Source organism: Heterocephalus glaber, unplaced genomic scaffold (genome assembly GCF_053883595.1).
Source record: "Heterocephalus glaber isolate CG9 unplaced genomic scaffold, H.glaber_assembly_v1.0 deba00001509, whole genome shotgun sequence".
NCBI classification, from domain to species: domain Eukaryota; kingdom Metazoa; phylum Chordata; class Mammalia; order Rodentia; family Bathyergidae; genus Heterocephalus; species Heterocephalus glaber.
Window position 1 is genome coordinate 45,860,147 of NW_028258325.1, and position 14,560 is coordinate 45,874,706.

At 35.3% G+C, this 14,560-nt stretch overlaps 1 protein-coding gene across 10 annotated transcripts in view; it reads left to right on the forward strand.

Annotated features, from left to right (window-relative positions):
- Positions 1-14,560, forward strand: part of Cep135 (centrosomal protein 135) — a 113,861-nt gene that overhangs the window by 72,153 nt on the left and 27,148 nt on the right. For all 10 annotated transcript variants that reach the window (XM_087187679.1, XM_087187681.1, XM_087187683.1 and 7 more), the window contains 6 exons: positions 2,433-2,548; positions 2,622-2,776; positions 3,208-3,263; positions 4,569-4,737; positions 5,663-5,773; positions 6,017-6,202. In XM_087187679.1, the coding sequence (XP_087043805.1) occupies positions 2,433-2,548; positions 2,622-2,776; positions 3,208-3,263; positions 4,569-4,737; positions 5,663-5,773; positions 6,017-6,202 (793 nt within the window). The remainder of the gene's footprint in view (positions 1-2,432; positions 2,549-2,621; positions 2,777-3,207; positions 3,264-4,568; positions 4,738-5,662; positions 5,774-6,016; positions 6,203-14,560) is intronic.

Below are 14,560 nucleotides of genomic sequence, written 5' to 3' on the forward strand. Positions count from 1 at the left end.
AAAACATAAAAAATTGGCAGGGGGGCTGGGGATTTAGCTCAGTGGTTCCAGCACCTGCCTCGCAAGCGCAAGGACCCGAGTTCAATCCCTGGTACAAAAAAAAAAAAAAAATTTGGCAGGGACCGTAGCTTGGTATGAAGGCTGCGGATTTAATGCTAATAATAACAACAAAAATAATAATAGTAATAATAATAAAAATTAAAAAGCAAAAATGTCTGGTGATGTAACTCAGTGGTAAAGAGCCCCTGGGTTCCATCCCTAGTACGAAAAAAAAGAGAAAAGATAGAAAATAACCTTTATCTTAGTAACAATACAAAATAGGTGACATACACAAAGGAGAAAGGGTTTATTCTGGCTCACAGTTTCATAGACTTCAGTCCGTGGTTGGCTGGCTCCACAGTAGAAACATCAGGGCAACCAGGAAGCAGAGAGCGTTGGGGGGGGGGGGGAGAGCCTGAGAGGAAGGGACCATGGACCAGATGTGGTCCCCAAGGTTACCGCCCCATGACCCAATAAGACACACCCAGAAATGTACTTTACTAATCACCTGGGGTCTCTAAAACCAACCAAAGTGACAATCCAGATTAACCATCACAAGCTGAGAGCAGTGGAGCACACTGTAATCCCAGTATTCAGGAAGCCGAGGCAGGAAAATTGTGAGATCAAGGCCAGCCTGAGTTACATAGCAAGACTCTATTTCAAAAAAAAATGAAAAAGATTAGCTATCACAGATACTTCAGTCAGAAAAATTATTTCCAGGGTCTAGTGTACAAGCTCTGTTGTTCCTTTTCCTCTTTGCTTGAATATAAAAAGGCAGAGTTATGTTTAGGACTCATCCAAGGGCTTCCTTTATATGTGTATAAATCAAGATGTTATTCTGCCTTCCTTTATCAACTCAACTTGCATCAGAAAATTACTCTGCATATGAAGTTACAAGTAAAGAGATCATTAAATTTCTGCCTAGAATCTCAAGCACTGCCCGCTGCTCAGTATCAACTAAGTACCCTGTGGGCCATTCCATTTCTGGAAGGAGTCTATAGCTTCCTGACAGACATTTTCCACATGGAGAATGTTGGATTCTCCATATAGTATGTAGAGGGGAATCTGATATAGTCAAAGAACATTTTCATCTTCTCTTTGCCTTTCCTAGCTGTATGACTTTGGACAACTTATTAGTTGTTTGTGTAAAATTGGGTTAATAGTTCTAATTATGGAACTGTTTTAATAGTAAATGAGCTAATACATTTATGATAGCACTGTGTTGTTACATCCCACATGACAGTAGCTCTAGCTTTTAAGAACAGCTTGAATATAATAGTCACCTGGACCTCACAGAGAAATTTATAAAGTAATATTGCTTGAACCCAGTGTTTCTGACATGATTTGGTTTGGTTGTGTAGTTCTAAAGAAGCCAGTCCCAGTTTGACTCTCATCCCTACCTGTGGGTCATTATTCACTTGCTATTAGAACAGTCAGAAATACCTCAGTTTTGCCTGTGAAGCTTCTTTATTTCAATAGAAATGTTCTATTTACTAGTGGGTTTGGAATCCAAGCCTCATCCCCATTAGGCAGTGCTAAGCTAAGCTACCCTTGGTGTCTTCTTCCCTGTCTTATCCTCAAAGGAAACTAAAAGAAACCTGACAAATATCCTGGAGCGAGAGCCTTGTTTCTTCAGTCAGGCAGAATGAGAACTCCCAGTACAAAGACTCTTAAAGACATGACATGAGCACAGCTCGCTGTTACAGCTTTCAGAGACTGTGTTCCTGAAAACAATCTTACTGATCAGTGACAGACTCCTCTGAAATTGTCTTTACTAATGACTGCCTAGACTTCCATGCCTCCTTTCCTTAGTTCCCTAAAGCCAGTCTTTAGTCTTAAATCACTGTTGCACTACAAGAAATGCCTTCCTTCTCTTCTATGAACCCTAGTTGACCAACTATTCAGAAAGTCAGAGTAAAAAGCAAACTTATGAGTTCAAACTGGGGTTAGGATTTATGTTGAGTCCTTCAAAATACTAGGCTGTGCTGTAAGAATAGGACTTTCTTTTTGCCTCCACTATTAGAAATAGATTTTAAAGGAAGGGGGGTTGGTCTTAGGAAACTGAGAGGAGCTTAAAACTATCAAGAAACCTTCAGAAAACAATACATATTATTCAAATTTTATGCCATATTATTTTTAGGAAGATGGAACCATTTGGGAAATAAAGAAAGAGCAAGAAATAATACATAATATAATGCCATTAATACTGGAAGTGCTTTAAAATAAACAAAAGAAACTTAAAAATAATTTTAAGACATCTTATTTTTAATAATTATTATTCTGAGAGATAAAGAATACCATTTGTGGGGCTGAGGATTTAGCTCAGTGGTGCCACCACCTGCCTCACAAGTGCAAGGTCCTGATACCATTTGTTTCTGTCCTCTGATCTTTAGAGTAGTAAATGACCAGCTACAGCGGTCTCTTGATGACTATCAGCACCAACTGTCCATAAAAAGAGGTGAACTTGAATCTGCCCAAGAACAAATTAAAATACTGGAGGAAAAAATAGGTAAGTGTTTTTCAATTTAGTTTCTGGTAATACAAATTTACTTTGCCTAACAAACATTTCTTTTCATTTACAGGTGAGCTAAACCTTAAGATGACTTCACAGAATGAAGAGGCTCATGTAATGAAAAAGACTATTGGTGTTATTGATAAAGAGAAAGACTTCCTCCAGGAGACGGTGGATGAGAAGACAGAAAAGATTGCAAACTTGCAGGAAATCCTGGCTAGTAAAGTATGTGATTGTTAAATATTGTTTTCAGTGTCAAAAGATTTTTTTATGCTGTTTCAACATGCAGTTCTTATCACCTGTGTATAAGTTCCTCAGACCCAAGGCCATGTCTTCTAATATGTTTAAGTTTCTTTTTATCACAATAATTTGAATCTTACCTAATTTGAATATTACCTAATTCTAGAAATTTATTTTATCAGATCTTATTAAAGCAAACTCCAAAGAAACCATTCAAATTCTTGGAGTGGGTAGAAATATGCCAGTATGTGAAGTGTAAATGGGACTTGAAAATATACTTGGATCTTTCTTTTCTGCATGATTTATAGGATTGAATGATATACTTAACTATACAAATGTAGTAGATTACACAAATTTAGCTAGAGATATTTCTGTATGAATGGTTTAGAATCTTATTTTTTTTATAATTTCTATAGGAAAAAGCTGTTGCTCAGATGAAGATAACTGTCTCAGAATATGAATTATCTATGAAGTAAGTAATTAATGAAATGGCATTCAGCATTTAAAGACATTTTCAGTGATGGTACTTTTGTCTATTTAGTAGCAGTTCAACAGTAGGAAAATTTCTTTTTTGTTCTCCATTTTTGGCAGTGACATTGTTTCCTGTCTCTTGCTTAAAAATATGTCATCCTTGGGGCTGGGATTTAGCTGTGGTTCTGCCACCTGCCTCGAAAGCGCAAGGTCCCGAGTTCAATCCCCGGTACCCCCCACCCCCAGATGTCATCCTTTAATTCCTGTCTTCCACATCCAAACACTTAGGTCTTACTAATTATTCATTTACATTTCTACTTGCTCTATATTTTTATTCTAATTACTGAGCTCAGATCCTAATCATTAAAGTTTACGTTAGTAGCCAATTTTAGATTTGTTCTTCGTTCTAAACTTATCCTGAGCACTGTTTTCAAATTTACTTTTTTTTTTTTTTGGTGCTGGGATTTGAACCCAGGGGCACTATACCACTGAGCTATATCCCTGGCCCTTTTTATTTTTGTTTTGAAATGAGGTCTAGAACTCAGGTGGGACTAGAACTTGTGATACTCTTCCTTCTGCCTCCCTGAGTGCTGGTATTGCAGGTATGGGCTCCTGGCTACAATTTTATATTTTATATCTAGTCTTTCAAAAAAAATGTAAGCTAGTTAAAGACAAAAGTCACTATGTACACTTAAGTTACATACCTTTATGTTTGATATGAGTGGGAGTGTTAATATTCATTCAGTATTATTTACCAGTTGAATCTATTACATTTAGCTCTTAACGCTTAGAAATTTTCTGTGTTTATGTAGCTTTTGGAATAATATATTTTTATGGCTTCATTTGCATATAATGATTGGTAGAGATCTAAACTGCTTTACCTAATTGATCTAAATGTAGCAGTTATAATTATAGAATTGTATTTTTTTTTTTTGGTACTGGGGATTAAACTCAGAACCTTGTGCTTGCAAGGCAGGAGCCAGAACCACTGAGCTAAATCCCCAGCCCCTAGAATTGTATTCTTTTTTATTTATTTTTTTGGTACTGGGGATTGAACTCAGGTCCTTGTGCTTGCGCAGCAGCCGGCGAAAGCACTGAGCTAAATCCCTGGCTAGAATTGTATTCTTAATATACTTGTTTCAGACTTCAGTAGTTTTCATTTAAATGAACTACAGTTTTTCAGGAACTTTTTTTGGTACTGGGGATCGAACTCGGGTCCTTGCACTGGCAAGGCAGACAGCATAACCACTGAGCTAAATCCCCGGCCTCTCAAGAGCTTTATTATTTCCATATCACTTTTTAACAGCCAACTAAAGGAAACACTGAGTAATCGAGACCGGGAGATAAGCAGCCTCCGGCGTCAGCTTGATACAACTCTCAAAGAACTTGATGAAGTAGGAAAGTCTAGAGAAATATCTTTCAAGGAAAACAGAAGATTACAAGATGATCTGGCTACAATGGCAAGAGAAAATCAGGTACAGATATAATGCATAAACTTTGGTAGTTTCATAGTATAGTATCTATTTGTTTACTAAATTATTAAAGCTGTAAATTATTGTTTTCTTTTAAAATGTAAAGATACAAATATAAGTAACATAATGGATTATTTAAGGAGAATGGTATTTGTCAGGGTATTAAAACTTGTAGTTCATACTGTCCCTTGGGTACAGCTGAGTTCTCACCATTTTGGCCTTTGTTGTAAGAGCACCTAAAGCTGGGAGCTTGGAATTCTCTTTGGCAGAAGTCATTGTCATACTGTGAGTGAGGACCTGAGTATCACTCACAGGAAAACATGTCTGTATATTAAGGATCTGTGACAGATTTTAAGTATATGTACCTCTTTTGGGTTTGACATATTTGTAAATAAATTGGTGAATATTTTAGAATGGCAAACACTGGAATGTAGTGATTTTTGTTTGTACTGGTTTATTAAACCATTATACCAAGAAGACCGGTAATTTTAAATAGTTTATGTTTTAAAAAATTACTTTCAGTATTTTTCATTACAGAGCATATTGTTAATATATGAATATATGATAGTCAACTTTTGACCATCACTAGCCCTTTTTGTAAAAATCAGATGCTTGGTGAGGACTATTATGGAAGATGTGTGGGAAAGATGGCTTTAAAAGTTAGCATCCATGGGCTGGGGATTTAACTCAATGCTGTTGCCACCTGCCTTGCAAGCTCAAGGTCCTGAGTTCAATCCCTGGTACAAAACAAAACAAAAAAAAGTTAGTATCTACTAGGAAACATATGTAAAAATAACCCTTTAGAACAGTTTTCATTTTTTTACTACTCTCTCATAGTCTCCAATTCCAAAGGAACTATTTGAATATAAAGGGACATCATTTGGCATATTGTGATTATTGTAAAACAGTCTTTAATATCTGATTACAGGAAATCTCATTGGAATTGGAGGCAGCAGTTCAAGAAAAAGAAGAAATGAAGAGTAGAGTTCATAATTACATAACTGAGGTGTCCCGATGGGAGAGCTTAATGGCTGCTAAGGTGAAAAACATTGCTTGAGTTGGATGGAAGACTGATTTTTCTCATGTTTGTTTATTTATTCTGCCTGGTAGATCTTGCCTACTGCCATATTTCCCCATAGATCTTAGTGTAATGCCTGTACAGATATCTGATGGTTCTTAAATTAGAACGAAATTCCCAATGTGTGTATGTGTTTATGACATGGGTGTTCCCTATGAATGATAGTTTACTAATTTAGAAATAATTTCATTGTCCTTACACCAGGAGCAAGAAAATCAAGATTTGTTAGATAGATTCCAGATGCTTCATAACTGTGCTGAAGACTGGGAAATCAAAGCCCATCAAGCTGAAGGAGAAAGCAGCTCAGTTCGACTGGAACTTCTTTCTATTGATACAGAGAGAAGACACCTTCGAGAAAGAGCGGACCTACTAGAAAAAGAAATTCAGGAGGTAATATATTCATTTGTCTAGTAAAGGAATTATTTAGAAAAATTGAAAACATTGAAAGATATTTTATTGAAGTGAGGAGACAGCAATGATAAAATCAAATTCAGAGGTAATGTTTTGCCGTTAATTCTGATAACTTGCTTAGGGAGAGCTCCATTGCATTATTTTACTGTAGTAAAGGATAGGTAACATCAAACATGCCATTTTAACCATTTTAAGTGTACAATTGTATGGCATTAAGCATACTTACAGAGTTGTGCAGTGATTATCACCACCTTAGGTCCAGTACTTGTTTTTTGTTTTTTGGCAGTGTTAGGAGTTTGAAACCATGGTAGGCAAGTATTCTACCACAAGCTACATCCCTAACCTCTGCCTATTTTGTTTTTTGTTTTAAGTTTGCAACTGGGTCTGCTGAGTTGCTCATGGGGGCCTCAAACTTGCAAGCCTCCTATGTGGCCTCCTAAGTAGATGGAATGACAGGCATGCACAACCAGGCCCAGATATCTCCACCACTTTTCATTTTTCCCAGCTGAAACTCTGAACACATACTGTAGTAACTCTCTCTTCTTCCCTACCCTCAGACTTTGGCATCCACTCTTCTATTTTCTGTCTTTATGGATTTGACTGCGTTTAGTTTCTCAGATAAGTGGAATTATACGTATTTGTCCTTATAGCTGACTTTTTTCACTTAGCCTTAAGGTTCACTTTACCTTCAGTAGTCATCCATGTTATAGCATGTTTCCTTACTTTTCATTGAATAATATTCCATTATAAGGATATATTGGATTTTGTTTACCCATTCATCTTTTGATGGACATTTGGTTTGTTTCTACCTTTTGGATATTGAGAATAATGCTGGTGTGAACATGGGCAAACAAGTATCTGTTCAAGTTTAGTTCTTCTGTATATCTACCCTAAAGTAGAATTGATAGATCACATATTAATTTTATGTTTAATTTTTTGAGAAATCACCAAAGGTATACCTTTCAGTGATAACAAACAGCCAGCTATGCCATGCATGTTATAGGTTCATTACCACTGGTATACAGGAATCCTGTTGATTTTTGTGTGTTGATTTCATATACTGCTACATTACTGAACTTGGTTATTAATTTTAAGAGTCTTTTGGTGAATTTTTGGGGGTAGTCAATGTAGAGGATCATGCCTAGAAATTCTTTTCATTCATACATATATATATGAATATAAATATGAAAATATATATGAATATATATGTGAATATACATACTTCAATATATATATGAATGTAGATATACATATATATATATCCCTTTTATTTCTTTTTCTTGCCTAATTGCTTTTGTCAATGTTTTGAGTACTGTGTTGAACAGGAGTGGTGATAGTGGACACCCTTCTCTTCCTGATTTTAGGAAACATTCAGCTTTTCCCCATGTAATATGATGTTGACCATTGATTTGTCACAAATGTTTTTTATGAGATTGAGATAAGGTCTGTCTATACTTCTAAAGCTATTTTCTTCAGGCTTTTTATGATGAATGGATGTTGTATTTTATCAAAGGCTTTTTCTGTATCTATTGAGATGGTCATGTGATTTTTGTTCTTGCTTCTGTTTATGTGATCTATTACATTTATTGATGTGCTTATGTTGAACCATCCTTAAATTCCTGGGTTGAAACCTACGAGGTCATGAGGTATGATCTTTTTGATGATTTGTTGCATTCTGTTTGCCAGTATCTTGTTGAGGATTTTTTTCATCTATATTCATTAAAGAGATTGATCTGTAATTCTCTTTTTTGATTCAGTTCTTGTCCGGTTTTGGAATCAAGTTAATGGTAGCTTTCAGAAATGATGTTGGGAGTACTACATTCCTTTCAGTTTCTCTACAGAGTTTGAGGAGTACTGGTGTTAGATCTTTCCTAAAGTTTTTATAGAATTCAGCAGTGAATCCATCTGGACCTTGAACTCTTCATATTTGGTAGGTTCTTTTTTTATTACCGCTTCCATTTCATTGCCTGCTACAGGATTATTCAGTTTTTTAAATCTTCTTGGTTCTGCCTTAGTAATTCATATATACCTAGGAATCTATACATTTCTTCTGAATTTTCCAATTTATTGGAGTACAGATTTGTGAAGTAATTTTTAATAATCTTTGATTTCAGCAGTGTCCATTGTGATTTCACCTTTTTCATTTCTAATTGTATTGATTTGTGTCTTTTCTCTCCATTTATTTGTTTGTTTATTGTTAGTCTGGCTAAGGGTTTGATTCTTTTAAAGAACCTGCCCTTTGATTCACTGATTCTTTGTATTGTTATTTTTGTTCTCAATTTCATTGATTTCTGCTCTCATCTTTAAATTTCCTTCCTTGTACAAGCTTTCAGTTTGGACTGTTCTTGTTTTTCTAGGGCCTTGAGGTGTATTGTTAGGTTATTTATTTGGGCTTGCTCTGTTTTGTGATGAGGGCATTCACTACTATAAACTTCTCTCTTAGGACTATTTTCTTTGTATTCTGAAGTTCTGATTAGTTGCCGTGTATTTGCATAATTTCTGTGGGATTTTTTTGTCATTGATTTCTAGTTATTGCAGGATGATCTAATAGTATGAATGGGATAATTTCAGTTCTTTTACATTTTTAAAGCTTGCTTTATTGGCTAGTATATGATCTGTTTTGGAGAGGTTTCATGTGCTGCTGAGAAAAATGTGTATTCTGTTGTTGGATGGAATACTCTATAACTATATATCAGGTCCATTTGTTTAAAGGTTTTGTTCAACTCTGATATTTCTTTGTTGAATTTTGTCTATCTGTGATAGTGGGGTTATTGATGTCCCCCACTGTAATTGTATTTATGTTTTTCTGGTCTTTTATCTTCAGTAGTATTTGTTTTATGAAGTTGGGTGTGCTGTTGTTTGGTGCATATATTAATAATTGTTATCTCTTCCTGTTGACTTGTTCCTTTAACCACTATATAGTGACCTTTTTTGCCTCTTGATTATTTTTGGCTTCAAGTCCATTTTTTCTGAATGTAGGATAGATACTTGGTTTTTTTGTGGGGGGTTCCTATAGTATGAAATGTTGTTTTCCATCCATTACTTTCCAATCTATGAGTTCCTTTTTTGGTTAATGTGCTTCTTATATACAGCATATTGTTGAATTTTGTTTCTCATGTCTTTTGATTGGAGAATTGAAACAATTCACATTGAGAGTTATTACTGGTAAGTATTGACTTATTCTTGTCATTGCCTTACTTTCCTGTTGCTGATTTTCTCTTTCCCTTCTACTTAACTGCTCACCCTACCTGGTGTATTTATTCTCTTAGACTGTTTGTCATTGTAAGCTTCATTGTCTCTTTCTGCAATATCCTTGAAAATCTTTTGGAGTGCCAATTTGGCAATCATGAATTTCTGTAGGTGCTTTTTATCATGAAAGTATCTTATTTCTCCATAAATTTTTGAAAGATAGTTTTGCAAAATATACGTTAAGTCACCTACTTAAGAACAAGTTCTGTTGCAGGAGAACATTTTAAGTAGGATTTTTTTTGTAAGTCTGACAAAGGGAGTCTTACACACCTTTGACACAAATATACAACATAAAGCTTTTTCTCTTGCTTCCGGACATCCTGAGCTCTGGTTGAGCATTGTACTGTTATACACTATTGCGTTGTACAGTAAGCACACAGCAGCACAAATATGACAATGTCCAGCAGACATGTGGGCTACTTCTGCAGTTTGTTTACAACTCAAGTGTTTGTAAGTCGGGGACTTACTGTATTACCCTGGGTTGGAAATTGTTTTCTTTTAGGAGTTGAAACACTTCACTCCAAGTTCTCCTGGGCTTTAAGGTCTGTGTTGGGAACCCTACTATAATTCTAATGAGCTTACCTTTGTAAGTTATCTGTTGCTTTTCTCTAATCACTTTTAAGATTCTGTTCTTATGTTGGATTTCTGAGATTTTGACTATGATGTGTTGTTGAGAGTTTTGTTCTTGATTGTGGCTATTTGGGATTCTATATGCCTCACTTATCTATAGGTTAAATATTATTTTCCCTTATTTGGAAAGTATTCTGTTATTTCAATAAATAGGTCTTCTATGCTATTTGTGTTATCTTCTGATATTTTTACTAATTCCATTTAATCTTAGATTACTCTGTGTTGTCTAGAACCCATTGGATTCTTTTTTCCTTTCTGTGGTTTTTAAGGTATTTCTCATTAATTGGTCACTAATAACAGCCCTGTCTTCTAATTCTGACATTCTGTCTTCATTTCTGTTGTCACTTTCGATGGAATTTTTAATCTCCTGAATTTCTATTTGGAGCCTTTTTATGGACCCTAATTCTTTTCTATGCTTATCATTCATGTTTTGCATCGTTTTGTTTATCTTTGCTAGCTTTTTATTAATGTCTTATGTAGACTCACTGATCATTTTGTTCATGTGGCACAGTATCTGTTATATCTTCTGTGAGCTTGCCAAATGCCTTATTGATTTTTTTTTGTTATTTCCACTGATATCGTTTGGAATAATTTGGGTATGTGGCTTTTGTTTTCTTCCCCTTCGATGCCCTTGGGTCAGCTTCGGGAAAGTTGGGAGTTTTGGGAGGCATTTTGTTGGCATGTCTTCTAATGTTTCTGCTTTTTATTTGTTTTTGTGTTGAGTCTCACAAGTTGATTATAATGGAAAGCTTTGTTTCTAGTATGGAGGCCTCTTTGGTTAATCTCTACTTTTTGGCAGTGTCCTCTGGAGGCTCACTATTGGCCCTTCCTCTGTCCTAGGATCCAACCACTCCCTTTACTTGGGAGAGGAGTTGCAGTGTTTTTGGCCCAGTACCCAGTACTCTAGGAATGGGCAGTACCACTGTTAGTGACCCTAAGGCAATCAAGATGTTGTTATCCAAGTAAATCATTTCATAGCAATAGCTATGTCACCTTGACTATTGTAACTAGCATCAAATACAAACTGAATGTTTATAAACGTAAGGACCAATAAAGTAACACCCTCAACCATAGATAACAGATCTATAATTATACTATGAGCATGAGACAATAGCAAAAGCAATTCTAGGCAACAAATGCAAGGCAGGGAGTATCACAATCTCTGACTTAAAATTATACTGCAAAGCTACTGTGAGAAAAACAACATGGTACTGGCAAAAGAACAGACCTGGGGATCACTGGATCAGACTAGAAGTGACAGACATACTCAGCCACTTAATCTTTTACAAAGGAGCCAAACCTTCATTAAAAGAAAGATAGCCTCTTCAATAAATGGTGGTGGAAAAACTGGCTTTCCATATGCCAGAGATTGAAACTAGACGTATATCTTTCACCATGCACTAATTTAAAACAAAATGAATGAAAGATCTAATTATTAAAACAGAAACACTAAATCTGCTAAGAAGAGAGAATAGGTAGAACGCTTGAGGACATAGGAGTAGCAAAGACTTCATGAACAAAGCTCAGATCACATGGGAAATACTGCAAAAAAATCAACAAACGGAACCTCATCTTATTAAAAAGCTTTTGCTTACCAAGGGAAACCACTAACAGAGTGAAGAGACAACCCACAGAATGGGAAAAAATTTTTACCAGCTATTCGTCAAAGGACTACTTTCTAGAATATATAAAGAACTAAAAGAAAAAATCAGACACCCCCAAATTTAAAGACCCAATCCAGAATGAGAATCTGATCTTCTCATATGCAGATGTAAAAATAGCAAATAAAAATAATGAAAAAATGTTCAACATCATTGGTCATTCGTGAAATGCAAATTAAAACAATGCTGAGATTCCATCTTACTCCAGAAAGAATTGTACCCAAATACACTACTGAATTTGGTTATTAAATCTGGAAGTCTTGCTGAGCATTTAGCTCAGTGGTTCTGCTGCCTGCCTTGTAAGTGCAAGGTCCCAAGTTCAATCCCCAGTACCCTCTCCCAAATAAATAAATAAATAAATAAACAAACAAACAAATAAATCTAGAAGTCTTTTGGTGGAGTGTTTGGGGTCTTCTATCTAGAGTATCATGTCATCTGCAAATACTGATAGTTTAATTTCTTCTTTTCCTCTACTTATTCCTTTTATTGTTTTTCTCTTGACTAATTGCTCTGGTTAATGTTTCCACAGCTATATTGAATAGGAGTGGTGATAGTCAATATCCTTGTCTTGTTCTTGATTTTAAAGTGAAAGCTTTTGGGTTTTGACCATTTAATATGATGTTGGCTGTTGGTTTGTTATAGATGGCTTTTATCAGATTGAGATAAAGACCTTCTATTCCAATTTTCTGTAGAGTTTTATCAAGAATGAGTATTGGACTTTATCAAATGCCTTTTCTTCATCTATGAAGATGATCATGTGATTATTGTTTTTGACTCCTGATATTATGTATTACATTTATTGACTTGCATATGTTGAACCATTCCTGCATCCCTGGGATGAATCCTACTTGGTCATGGTGTATAATCTTGATGATTTGCTGCATTCTGTTTGCCAGTATCTTATTGAGGATTTTTGTATCTGTGTTCATTAGGGAGACTGACCTATAGTTCTCTTTTTTGGTTGGGTCTTTCCCTGGCTTTGATATCAGGGTAATACTTGCTTCCAGGAATGATTTTGGGAGTATTGCTTCCCTTTCAATTTCATTGAAGAGTAGTGGCATTAGATTGCCTCTATAAATTTCTCATAGAATTCAGCACTGAAACAGACAGGGCCAGGGCTTTTCTTTGTTGGTAGGTTTTTAATTACATTTTCAATTTCATTGACTGATATTGGGTTATTTATAATTTGCATATCTTCTTAATACCTTTGGTAATTCATATATATCTAGGAATCTGTCCATTTCTTATATGTTTTCCATTTTATTTATTTATTATTTTGGTACTGGGGATCAAACTCAGGACCTTGTGTTTGTGAGGTAGATGGTGGTACCACTGAGCTAAATCCCTGGCCCTGTTTTCCATTTTATTAGAGTACAGGTTCTCAAAGTAAGTATTAATGATCTAGATTTCTGCAGGATCCACTGTGATTTCACCCTTTTCATTCCTAGTTCCATAGATTTGAGTCTCTTTTTTTTATAAGGTTGGCTAAGAGTTTGTCAATTTTATTTAATGTTTCAAAGAACTATCTTCTCAATTCATTGATTCTTTGTATTCTTTTTTTTTGGTACCAGGAATTGAACTCAGGTCCTTGCACTTGCACAGCAGGCAGCAAAACCACTGAGCTAAATCCCCAGCCCCTTTATATTCTTTAGTCTCAATTCCATTAATTTATGCTCTGATGTTTATAATTTCCTCCATCATATGTGCTTTGCGTTTAACTTGCTGTTTTGTTCTTTTTTCAGTAGCTTGAAGTTCAACATTTGGTTGTTTATTTGAGCTCACTTTGTTTTTCTGATATAGGAATTCACCACTATAAATTTCCCTCATAGGACTGCTTTCATTGTATCCCATGAGTTCTGGTATGTTTTATTGTCACTATCATTTAATTGTAGCAACTGTGTAATTTCTTTATTTTCACCTGTTATTTATTGGTTGTTCAGGAGGGTGTTACTTAATTTCCATGTGTTTATGCAGTTTTTGTGATTCCTTTCGCCATTGATTTCCAATTTCCTTGCACTGTGGATGGATAATATGCATAGGATAATTTGAATTTCTTTGCATTTACTTAAGCATGTTCTGTGAGCTAGTGTGTGGTCTATTTTGGCGAATGTCCCATGTGTAGCTGAGAAGAATGTGTATTCTGATGTTGTGGAGTGGAACACTTTGTAGATATCTACTAAGTCCCTTTGTTCAAAGGTTTTGTTTAGTTCTGATTATTTTATTAATTTTTTTTTCAGTCTGGTTGATCTCTACTTGCAACACGGGGTTTTGAGGTCCCCCGTTACAATTGTTTTAGTGTTTATTTGATTTTTCATGTCTGTTAATATTTATTTTACATAGTTGGGTCCATTGGTACTTGGTGCGTGCATATTTATGATTGTTATCTTTTCCTCTTGTATTGTTCTCTTAAAAAGTATATAGTGACCTTCTTTGTCTCTTGTGATCAGTCTTGGCTTGAACTCCACTTTGTCTGTAAATAGAATAGCTACCCCTGCTTATTTTCCAGCTTTTTGTCACATGGAGTATTGTTTTCCATCCTTTGACTTTCAGCCTATGAATTTCTTTTTGAGTTAAATGTGTTTCTTAAACAAATCACCTACAAAGGAAAGCCCATCAGAATCATGGCAGATTTCTCAACACAGACCCTCAAATCAAGGAGAGCCTGGAGTGAAGTATTTCAAGCCCTAAAAGAAAATAACTTCTAACCTAGACTGTTGTATCTGGCAAAATTATCTTTCAAAATTGATGAGGAAATTAGATACTTTCACGACAAAGAACACCTGAGAAATTTCATGAA